At 39.8% G+C, this 12,139-nt stretch overlaps 1 protein-coding gene across 1 annotated transcript in view; it reads right to left on the bottom strand.

Annotated features, from left to right (window-relative positions):
- Nucleotides 1-10,868, bottom strand: part of TXLNB (taxilin beta) — a 53,685-nt gene extending 42,817 nt beyond the window's left edge. Inside the window, exons 1-2 of the mRNA XM_064360626.1 lie at nucleotides 10,705-10,868; nucleotides 7,688-8,125 (exon numbers count right to left, since the gene is read on the bottom strand). Coding sequence (XP_064216696.1) covers nucleotides 7,688-8,125; nucleotides 10,705-10,852 — 586 coding nt within the window. The 5' untranslated portion in view covers nucleotides 10,853-10,868. The remainder of the gene's footprint in view (nucleotides 1-7,687; nucleotides 8,126-10,704) is intronic.
- Nucleotides 10,869-12,139: the final 1,271 nt, after the last annotated feature.

Here is a 12,139-nt window from a genome sequence, read left to right as displayed (position 1 = left end):
GTCCCTTCACCCTTGTCTTCAGTCCAGGGAAGGTGCCCACCACATGAAGACTACTGTCCCAAGTTAGAGTGTCATCTATTGTAAGTCAAGAGACTGCTCTTGACCATTCTTGGCCCAGGACATAAAACAGTGTTTGGCCCACGGTGAGTGCTCAGTGAACGACAATAATAATAGAATAAAATAAAGCCAACTAGCTCAAACTGGTATCATGTGAATCAAATAAACACTGTCATGAAAACTATTTTCTGTGACCGACTAGTGGAAAGACAGGTCTTACTCTCACCTGTGATGTTTTACGTGTGCTGGGATAGCACTCAGTGAGCATACTGACATATAAAACCATTACATGTCTTGTTTGGGAGAGAGAGAAACGGAGTCCAAAGGTTCTCGCTTTCTTCCCACATTAAGTATCTTCTCTCCTTAGGGTTTTTTTCTGTAACTGTGAGAAGAGGTTTCTTTTTGTTTTTGTTTGTTTGTTTTGTTTTTTAATCTTCACACTCACTGACGTCTCTTTCTGCTCTAGCCTGTTATTTTGCATAGGAGGTTAACATTCAGGTGCATCAATATGCCTTCAAAAATTATTCCTCCCTTCAACAAAATATCCAGGGAACTGGAGATGGGCATGTGCAGAATTCATAAATTTGCGACATCACTGACCTCAGTTCTTCAACTTCCATTGGTTTTGTTGGACTAGGTCCTATGTGGAGTAATCACGGAGGAGGGGAAGAGAGAGACTTGCTTGTCATCTACGAAAGGCTGTCACTACATCTCCACGGAAACAGGGTCATTTGATGACAGTGTCAAATACAAGAGGAAAAACCGACTTTATTCAGGGATGTTTCATCAGGAGGGAATCACCTGCCTTCTCCCTGACGTGTCCTTCCAAAGCAAGCTTCATTTCTTCCTCATTAAAGCTAGGAAGGCATGTAGGCATGTAGCTACCACACTCCGAAATGCTCAGCATGATAGGAAGGCGACATGAAAGTGGAACCACCTGTGTAGCAGACACAGCGCTGTCGCATATGGCTGTGGTCACTGGCACAGTTTTATTGGAAGATGGAGCAATTATTTTTACATCAAAGAAACAAAGAACCTGAAATTAAAGGCAACTAAGCCAGCTGCAGAAATGTGGACCAGGATTTTTCCGAAACTTTTAGCATAGTAATGATTATTTATATTAAGTTTGGTGACAATTTATGCAGATTTAATGTGTTCAAAACTATGCCTTTTCTGGCCAGGTGCTGTGGCTTACACCTGTAATCCCAGCACTTGCTGAGGTGGGCAGATCACCAGAGGTCAGGAGTTCGAGACCAGCCTGGCCAACATATAGTGAAACCCTGTCTCTACTAAAAAATACAAAAATTAGCTGGGTGTGGTGGCGCATGCCTGTAGTTCCAGCTACTTGGGAAACTGAGGCAGGAGACTCAGAGCTTGAACCCGAGAGGCAGAGGTTGCAGTGAGCCGAGATAGTCCACTCCACCTGGGTGACAAAGCAAGACTCTATCTCTCAAAAACAAACAAACATACATACAAACAAACAAAACCAAAAACAAAATTATGCCTTTTCTCTTCCAAAATTATTTTATTTTTAGAACTTCGGGGTTAAATTTAGTCATGAATATGTACTTGTGTACCTCTCTACCCACCTTCCTGATTTCCATGTATCGAGGCTGTGGATGTCCTTTTCCCAAATGTTAGACCTAGATTCATATTTCACTGTTAGTTGTGTTTTTTCTAATATGATTTCTAAAAATAAGCATGAGATAAATCCTGAGCATCTATAGGTATCTTTTAAGGGAAGTAAGATTTATGTATGCACAAATTCACACTGGACTAAGAATAGGAGACCTGGGTTCCAGAACTGACTCTGCCATCAACTAGTTGAGTGATTTTTTTTTTTTTTTTGTAGACTCTCAAACTCTCTGGTTTAATTACCCTGTCTATAAAATTAGTGGCTTGACTAAATGGATACTGAGTTCAGCCTTCAAGATTTGGTCATTTCACAACTAAAATAGCTTTCACCATTTTTAGCTTGATTTAGATAACAACAAAAACAAAAGCAACATCATTTGGACGGCATATTGGTTATCTTAGACTATCATGGTCCACTTTTTAAATTTACAAAGATTCTCTTACTCCTCACTGTCATCTCTCATTGTTTCATTTGGTTTTAAGGCCTCTATCAGTTTTGAAAATACCATCCATCCTATGTTTTCTTATGAGATTTTTTTCTATTTGGCTGACATTTTATCTCTCTTATCTTTTGTCATATTTATATGCCTTGTCATATTTATATGGGAATTTTGGCCTCTACTCAGTAGGAGAGTGGATCTGGAGTTCTTATTAGGTCAACTGATGATGTGTATACACTATTAGCAATAACAAAAATAAAAATATTAGAAAAACAATAAAATATTCATCTATCTAATCCCTACCTTGGTTAGAAGAGAGTACTGATAATTTTCCTCACAACACATTTTTCTCTCCCCTTCCATCTGCTTCTGTAAACCCTCCTCCCTGTCAGGGTCCGGTCTAGGTTCTAGCTTCTTCGTGAATCTACTTGTGAAGTTTTATGTCTCTGCTTATTCCTCTTTACCTTGAATTTCTCTAGTCTTCTTACTATCTCCTTCAGAAAATTTAGCATTTATATCAATGCAGTAGGTTATTACTCTCTCAGAGAAACTAGAAATCTGGCTAAAATGGCTGAAACAGACTATCTAGCAAAGTGACCGTTCAAAGGAAGACTATGGGCTGGGCGTGGTGGCTCACATCTGGAATCCCAGCACTTTGGGAGGCCGAGGTGGGCAAATCACTTGAGGTCAGGAGTTTGAGACCAGCCTAGCCAACATAGTGAAACCCTGTCTCTACTAAAAATACAAAAATTAGCCATGCATGGTGGTACACAGCTGTAATCCCAGCTACATGGGAGGCTGAGGCAGGAGAATCGCTTGAACCTGAGAGGTGGAGGTTGCAGTGAGCTGAGCTCGTACCACTGTACTCTAGCCTAGGTGACAAGACAAGACTCCTTCTCAAAAAGGAATACTATGTAAATGGGTATCTGAAGACATTTCAGAATACTGATGTCCTAGTCAGGGGCCTCTCAGAAGGTATCACTGAAGCTCATTGTAACTAGAAAGACAAAATTTATTAACTGAGCTGTAATAAATGCTCTTTAACCAATATGATGCTTACTCTGTACACTTTTGGTCCTGTGATGTCAGTGACACAAGATCCGTCCCTTGCTTTATGACTAATCTCGCAATCACATCAACTAGATGAGTAACATTTTTTGGCAGACTCTGAAACTCCCTAGGCTTCAGTTTCTCTGTCTATAAAATTAGTACGTTGATTAGATGGATTCAGAGCTCCGAATAGCCCTATAAATGAGCTTTGTTTTCCCCTCAGCCCACGTAATGTTGTCAAAGAAGTGATAAATGAGAGATACCTCAACCTGGAGGATGTGAGTAGGAGAACAAGGAGATACTTCAGATGTGAACGTGGCATGGTGCTGCATCATGGGAAATCTGTTTTCATTTCTTTCACTTCAGATGCCAAGGGGAAAGTGACTTTACCTGCTAGAGAGATTTTTAAATATTTCCCCAGCTTCTCTGGTATGTAGTGTGTTTATTGTAGGAGAATATGCAACCTCAAAAGGAAAAATAAGTCTTGGGTGCTTGAGTTGTAGAGACATTTCCCAAATATTCAAGGTGTGCTGTACAAAAAAGGCTCTCACTGATCCAATAAGTTTTGGAAGTGATGGAAACTATGCCCATCACTATTTTAGATTTTCATTGTGTATGCATTAAGGGTCAGAAAATTCTGGCAGTAAAGGAACTGTTTAACTTTGTGAAATCCCAAACATCCCAAAGCGGACACACTTTGGAAAATGTTGGAGTAGAGAGTCAAAACATTTTAGCATCTCAGATGTACAATAAAGCAAATAGCATCTGATAAATTCACTGATTAAAGACATCTTTGATCAAGTATATAAGCAAAATCTAAGAATGTATCTTCAGATATGGGTTGAATGATTTATTAAAATTCTATGAAAGTTCCAAATAGGTTATAAAAGGAGACCACAGCCAGATTTTTATGTTTTCTCCAAAAGAGTGGAGAAAACACTTTGTGAAGAATCATAACCATTGCTTCCACAGTCTATTTGTGTCAAAATTGACCAGGATGAACATCTCCCATGCTCTCCTAAAAATGTTCCTGTTCCTGGTCTTGCAGTTATCCTATATGACAATTTGCTTATGTGTCTTCCTTTTCCTCTCTACCTAGATATCCTTGACCAAAGGGTCATGACTTATCTATCTTTGTGCACCTAGCACAGTGCCTCATCAAGACGAGGCATTAATAAAAACTCATTGGGGATTTAAGGATAGGTAGAAATTTCTAGATAAAGAAACTAGAATGTGCACAGGCCTTGTGGGAGATGGAGTATAGCATGTTCAAAGAGCTGAGAGACCAGATCAGGCTTCACTCCAGGCCTATAAGGCCAAATATCTGTGTGTGGGAGCTCAGGAGCAGCATTTTTCACAGATTTTGCAACTGATTCTAATAAACAGTTAAGGTGGAAAACCATTGATCTAAACAATAGCATAGTACCATTTAACTGAAAAGAAGCTAAGAAGGCTGCCAAAGCTACTTGCAGACTCTGAAAGTTTAAAATGGTGGTTACAAGTTGAGGTTAGCCTAAAAATGGCGTTTTCATGCATAATGTAGCAGTTAAATTGTACAGCGTTTACAATAATATGCTAATGATGCTGAGTGGGAAGGCACAGAAAGGTCATGAGCCCACACACACTCAGTTACAGTGGACACACCTAGAAACTCTAATCCACAAGAGTTGATTTTGGTAAAACGCAGTTGGAATTTTGTAATTTGTAAATAGCAACAGAATTAGACAGCTGGAATTTTTAAAAACATCATCCTGATTATTTGATAATTTTAAGGTTAATGCAGATTATGAAATAACTCATGGAAGAAAGTAGAAACCCAAATTGGTTATTTTAACTTTGTCCCTCCTTTCTTCATATCTTTCCCCCTGTTTTCTTCATATCTTCCCCTCAATACAATACAACACACACACACACACACACACACACACACACACACACACACACTGCTATGTAAAAGTTTTAGGGTGATTTAAAAATAACATTTCTGGCTAGAAACACCTGAAGTTGTTTACCTCTGGAATGAAATTTTGTTATTGTCTTATGGAAACTTGAATAATAACCAACTTTGCAAAGGGACACATTTAAGATGTTTGGTCAGAGAAGAAAAAATTGCTCTGTAACACAGAGCAATTTTATTATGTTTTTCCATGTTCCAAAACACTAGAGTGATTCCAACCCTGCACTTTGGAACTCGAAGATACTTTAAAGTTATTATCTGGGTTCTTTTAATTTTATACCAGTTGTGTCAAGTATGCTACCTGAATGTGTCATTTAGCCCTTCTTGAAAGCATTGTAGCAATGGGTTTTAGCATCATAGCAATATCTGTAGGAAAACAGCCTGTGGCATGGCAAGATTGACACCATCTTGAAGCAAACCTGCCATGATGACTAATGTTTGACTCCTCCATACCAAGGTGTTCTACAGCAGGGATCTCCAACCCTGGAGATTGGTGCCAGTTGGACTGATGCCGGTCCATGGCCTATTAGGAACTGCGCTGCACAGCAGGAGATGAGTGGCAGGTGATGGAGCAAAGCTTCATCTGATTTACAGTTGCTCCCCATCACTTGCATTACCACCTGAGCTCCACCTCCTGTTAGATCAGCCGTGGCATTAGATTCTCATAGGAGCGTGAACCCTATTGTGAACTATGCAAGTGAGGGATGTAGGTGCGTGCTCCCTGTGAGAATCTAATGCCTGATGATCTGTCACTGTCTCCCATCATCTCCAGATGGGACTGTCAAGTTGTAGGAAAACAAGCTCAGGACTCCCATTGATTCTCACAGTATGGTGAGTTTTATAATCATTTCATTGTATGTTGCAATGTAATAATAATGAAATAAAGAGCACAATAAATGTAAATGTGCTTTAATCATCCTGAAACCATCCCTTCCTAGTGCATGGAAAAACTGTCTTCCCTGGTGCCAAAAAGGTGGACCGCTGTTCTGTAGCAAGGTCATTAAACAATGCCTGTAGCATAGATAATCCCTCAGAAAGATGCTTATCTAACGTACCCAGTGCTCATGAGTTTTTGCAAGAAAGTCTGAGATGTGACCAGCTGCACTTGACTTTACCCTGAAAGCTTGCTATATAAAAGATGTTTTCTGGAGGGGGGATGCAGGCATCCACTGTCTCACTGCTGCCCAAGACAGCACTACTGTTTGTAAGCCCCTATGAAATATTTCTTTCTGAGAAACTGGATTTTTCAGCTTCTTTTTATGGCCTTCAGCTCCCTGGGCCTTTGTGGCTAGGTTTGTATATACCTGCTCACTGCAGAAAAAAATTCTACTTCAGTATAGGCATATTTTTGGGTTTATAGATAATCTGGTTACTGGAGTTTGAACCCAGTTCTCATTCCAATGCTCATGATCTTTCACTCTCCTACACAGTCTTCCAGAAACAAGTAAGATGTGGTCTCTGCCCTTGATAGATTCTCCATCTAGCACGGTATATAAACAAATGATTGCTGCTGAAAATTTAATGGAAGACTAAGGAAGGTGATGCTAACTCTGCCTGGGCATGTCAGGGAAAGTATCACATAGGAGGGGGTATTTGTAGTGAGTGTTTCCACCAGGAAAGACAAGCCGAGGGACTTTCCTATGTACAGTAACATGCTTTCACTCATAGTTAAAAAAATTAACATTCTCACCCTTTTTTCACAGCCATCATTGGTGTTACCAATCCCCCATGCTCTCCTAAAAAATTTCCTGTTCCTGTTTTTGCACATCTCCTATATAATTAGTTTCCATGTCTTCTGTTTTCTCTACACCTAGAGCTCCTTGACCAAAGGGCCGTGACTTATTTATCTTTGTGCACCTACACAGTGCCTCACAAAGACTAGGTATTAATAAATACTCACTGGACACTTGAGGATAGGTAGAGATTTCTAGGTAAAGAAACTAGGATGTGCACAGGCCTTATGGGAGATGGAGTATAGCATGTTCAGTGACCCGAAAGACAAGATCAGAACGACTAGCTATTAGGCAGTAGTGGTGGTGGTAGTAATACAGGCAGAGTGTTCAGGAAGGTGATGTTGTGGGTTAGAGTAATGTAAGATAAAACTAGGACTGGTTGGAGTTAGACCATTAGGATCTTAGAGAACATGTTAAAGATTTTGGTCTTCATCCTAAGAGCAATAGGAAGCCATGGAACAGAGGGTAGATGGGTAACACGCTGAAAATTTCACCTGAGCTCTATTGAGGGGAAAGGGCTAGAGACAAATATAGCAAGGGAAAATGCAGTAATCTACATTTAGGCTTTATGTAGCTAACCTCGTTGCTACATATCAATGCTGCATTTCAATGGCAGGGATATCCCCCAAGTGAATACCAACTAATTATGGTTTCTAACATAGAGTGAATGTCCTTTTGCAAGCCATTGAATTATTAAAGTCTAACTACTATAATAATCCAAAAATTATTTGTGGCTTTTAGTGAAGGTTGAAAGACGTGCCCCTTTTTTAGGAATACTACACAGAAAAGTCACATATTTGAACATAACTACTTGCCTAATCCTTTTAGGATTTTCTTTTCCACTTTTTGCTCTTTATTGCTGACAGGTTCTTTCACAGCAGGTGGCTCTCCAGAAGCAACAGTTTCTCTTCCAGCCTCTTCAGTTGTTTCCTCACCGTCCCCATCCTCGTTGTCAGGTGACTCCGCATTCTCAGGCTGCTCACTGGCCCTGGTGGAGCCCTCTTTCCCTGCTGTGCCGGCAGCAGACCCGTAAGTGTTAATGATGTCTTCCAGCTGTCGATTCAGCTCTTCAGAGATATCGGGGTGTGCACTTGCCTCTTTCTCTGGTGGTTGGACTGGGGTTGAAGAATCCTGGCCATGTTCCTTCTCCAGACCATTGTGACTGGGTAATGATGAGCTGTCCCCTGGAGGTGTTGACTGTTGTTCAGCTGCAAGCTGTTCAGAGTGATTAGCCTCCATCTTGGGAGTAGTATCTAGTGGTAAGCACAGTTAGGCTTTATGTAGCTAACCTAGTTGCTGCATATCAATGCTACATTTCAATGGCAGGGATATCCCCCAAGTAAATACCAACTAATTATGGTTTCTACCATAGAGTGAATGTCCTTTCAGAAACCATTCATGTTACAATTATTAAAGTAGGAACAGTGGAAAGTTCTTTTACCAAATCAAGTTATACTACTGGCATTTTTGGTTTTGATCTTTAATTTTCAGTGGTATTCCTTATTATTCACATTAATAAATTAATTCATTCTGTTGTTTTTTTGTGACCATATTTTGTCATTTTGCCTACACTAGCCAGTTTGCATTATAATTTTCCTTTATAATTCTATATTTTGATAATCACTGGAGATACATGACTGTATATATTTAAAATATTTAAATCTAAAATGGCATTAGTTTTCTTTCAAAGTTAAAATATTTAATAGAAGACCCATTGAATTTATTTAAATGATTCATAACATCTCTAAGCTCTATTTGATCCATAATTCAATATTTTGCTTAGTATGAATATTTTGATGTAAATGCATTATTACACTGGATACAAGAGCCATTTTTCACTTTTCTGGCATTTTCTTTTTCAGAAAAGCAACACGAATATTTTTTCTGAGGTTAGAACTGGCATCATTTTTAGAATAAGACAGGGCATAAGGGAAGACATAAATAAATAAACCAAGTAGTATGCAAACATGGGCTAGGCATGGGGGCTCATGTCTATAATCCCAGCACTTTGGGAGGCCGAGATGGGTGGATCACTTGAGGCCAGGAGACCAGCCTGGCCAACATGGTGAAACTCGGTCTCTACTAAAAATACGAAAGTTAGCTGGGTGTGGTGGTGGGCACTGGTATTCCCACCTACTTGGGAGGCTAAGGCATGAGAATTGCTTGAACCTGGGAAGTGGAGGTTGTAGTGAGCCAAGACTGCGACACTGCACTCCAGCCTGGGCAAGACAGAGCAAGATTTCATCTCAAAAAAAAAAAAAAAGAAGAAGAAAGAAAAAAAAGAAAGAAAAGAAACATGGTGATGCTTATACCAACAATTCCTTAAATTTCTATAATACTCTTTTATTGCAATATATAAACCAACTTTTTAAAAGAAAAAGCAGATCACGATTTTCTCTTCTAAGTCAGGAAGTTCTAGAAAAACAGTAATTTTTAAGAAGTAGCAGTGTTTCATAAACAAGGAGGAAGCCAACTGGAGAAATAATTCAGTAATAATAAGGGCTCTTAGGAAAGGGTTAGAGATGGAAGTGAGTCAGAGATTCCAGGGTTTCTGACTATTATGACTTTTAGGGTTGCAATAGATTTGGTTTAGCCGTTTAAGTTATGGTGCATTTTATTTGTAAATAATATTTAGCAGTGATGCTGCCAATTAGCAACATAAAAATATGGCAAGATCCTCATAACTCGCAGGTTTTGCTGTTGTGGTAACATGAAAGTGAAAACAAAAACATACTGTTCTACAAACTGCACAGCTTCCTTTTCCTGTTCTCGGAGCAGTAGATGTCAATCAAATGCTCGGACACCAACAAGAACAGAAAACTCAACACAGAGACGTTGCCACCGACTTGTGATGCTCACCAAGCACTCATAACTTGGAGGAAGTACTTTTTTCTTTCACTGATTTGAATTCACCAACTTGATTATCGAACAATGCAGCACACAGTTTCATTACCTTCATCACTGGGATTGTCTCACCCTGACCTCTACTTGTTGATTGTGCTCATCTATATATAACTCATCCCCCGCCCCGACCCCAAACTCAGAGAAAGACACATGGCACCTGCTGTCCAGCCAGAAGTTATTTTAAGCTATTCTAAAATGAGTCATGGCATTTAGCACTTCATCCTTGAAAATCAAGAAAAATTTTTCAATCAAATTGAAAACGGTAAACATTTACTGGCTTAAATTCGCACGTGGGTTTTAATGTTGGGGAGACTACCTTAGGAAGAAATAAAATCTCAAGTAAAACGAACTTCAAAATAATTAATTCAAAGTAGACCGTCCATAGGAATTTTACTTTGGTTAGTCTAAATCCAAGTGGTTGTCTGTATTCGATTTATTCTTTATCATATGCCACAGTCATTAATGTTTTTAATTCTTAATTCCATGGCTATTCTTTAAACTCCTGTTCCACATTTACTTTAAAACAGAATAGTCATTATAAACCCCAGGACAACTCAATTTCTAAAAGTAGCCTCAAGACAAGTTCACAAGAGGGGGAATAAAAACCCCAACAAAGTCAAAGAATTTTGTTACTTTTAAATCATCCATTTTATATTATGTGGCAAAGAAATTATTTCTAATTTTTATCTTAAATAAACTTAATTGCCTTATTTTCCCCTCCCACGGGTGAGAACTTTTCACTTGTGTTGGCTATTCCAGATGACTATCACAGACACATCCCTCCCTGAGGAACACACTTTATTTATAAATACAACAATGAAAAGTTCTCCAACAGTTCACTGACAATCTCAAAGTTGCAAGTTCCGAACACCACAAACCGCACACTACATCTTCTCACAGGGCTTGGGGGAGTGTTTGTCATACTTACCAGAAGGCAAGGAGCTAAGCAAGAAGAGAGAGGAGAGGAAAGAGGCAGGAAAAAGCAAGTCAGAGCTGCAGCAACAGCAGGAGGGGCGGGCTGGTGGTGTTCTTACAAGGGAGAGAGAAACCCAATACACACACACATACACGCGCATGCACACACACAAACACACGCACGCCACAGGCACTGATGGAGGCAGCAGTCTGGAGGAGGTGGGGGTAGGGAAAGGCACATCGTATGACACAGCAAGGGGAAAATACACCCGAGCTTCCCTAGCTGTCGCCAGGGGAAACGTCTTAGCAGAGAGAAGCAGCTGGTAGATCTCATCGGACTCTCCATGTTTTGTTTGTCTTTTTGGAAATCTAAGCTCTGAGTATATCACCCTCTTTGCAAATGCAATCTTTCACCATTATCCTTTTGGGTAGAGATCAGTTTTTCTTACTTCTTGGTTTATCTCCAGAGTGGTGGATGACTCATCTTTTTTTTCTGCTTCTTCTTGCGCTAGCTTAATTAGTGTCAGGTTTCTTATAGGAATCATGGAAAAAGAAAAACAATGGCGTAAGAACAGGGAGGTGGTGGAACCATTTTAATTCTGATGTCATTGTTTGGTTTGTCTGCAAAGTTTGAAATAAAAAGGTAGATGGTGATTTTGGAACTGAACTGAGTATAATCTTCATGCGTGTGGTAATTGGTGTGACCTCGCAGCAAAGTCTTTCCTAGGTAACTGTGTTCAAACAAACCCATAGGGAAGCAGTCTGCTTTTTCTTCCTTAGCTTGTGGCTTTCCCGGGCTTTGTAAATCCTCAACATGCTTCTTGATCCTCCTCAGAAAAAGAACCTCTTTCTGATTCACCATGAAATGCCTCTCTGTTAATTTCCATCCCTTCCTCTTTTCTTTTTCTTTCTGAACTTGTGTTCTCATACTTCCAAAGCAGATTTCTCCATCAGTTTCTGCTCTGGGGACAGGCTGGACATAGTGGCATCCCTTGCAGTAAGCAGAATAATGCCACCCAAAAGATCTGTCCCACTCCCTGGAACCTGAGTATGTTACTTTACATGACAAAAGAGGCTTTGCAGATGTGATTAAGGACCCTGATGTAGGGAGACTATCTTGAACTATCTGGGTGGGCTCAGTGTAATCACAAGGGTCTTTATAAATGAGCAAGGAAGGCAGTAGGATTGCAGGCAGAAAAAGAGATTTGATGACCTCAGCATAGGTCAGGAAGCTTCTAGAAGCTGGGAAAGGCAAGGAAACAGATTCTAGAGCGTCCAGAGGGATACAATCCTGTGATGTTGATTTTACCCCAGTGAAATTCCTTTTGGATTTCTGACCTCCAGAAATATAAAATAACAAACCTAGGTCGTTCTTAAGCTGCTAAATTTGTGATAAGATGTTATGGCAGCAAAAGGAAATGAAAACATCTCACCCCCCAATATTTTCC

This window comes from Aotus nancymaae, unplaced genomic scaffold (genome assembly GCF_030222135.1).
Source record: "Aotus nancymaae isolate 86718 unplaced genomic scaffold, 86718_ANA_hifiasm-v0.15.2.pri h1tg000040l, whole genome shotgun sequence".
In the NCBI taxonomy this organism is placed as follows: Eukaryota; Metazoa; Chordata; class Mammalia; order Primates; family Aotidae; genus Aotus; species Aotus nancymaae.
Note: the sequence above shows the minus strand (reverse complement) of the source record. Positions and strands in the feature narration are given on the sequence as shown.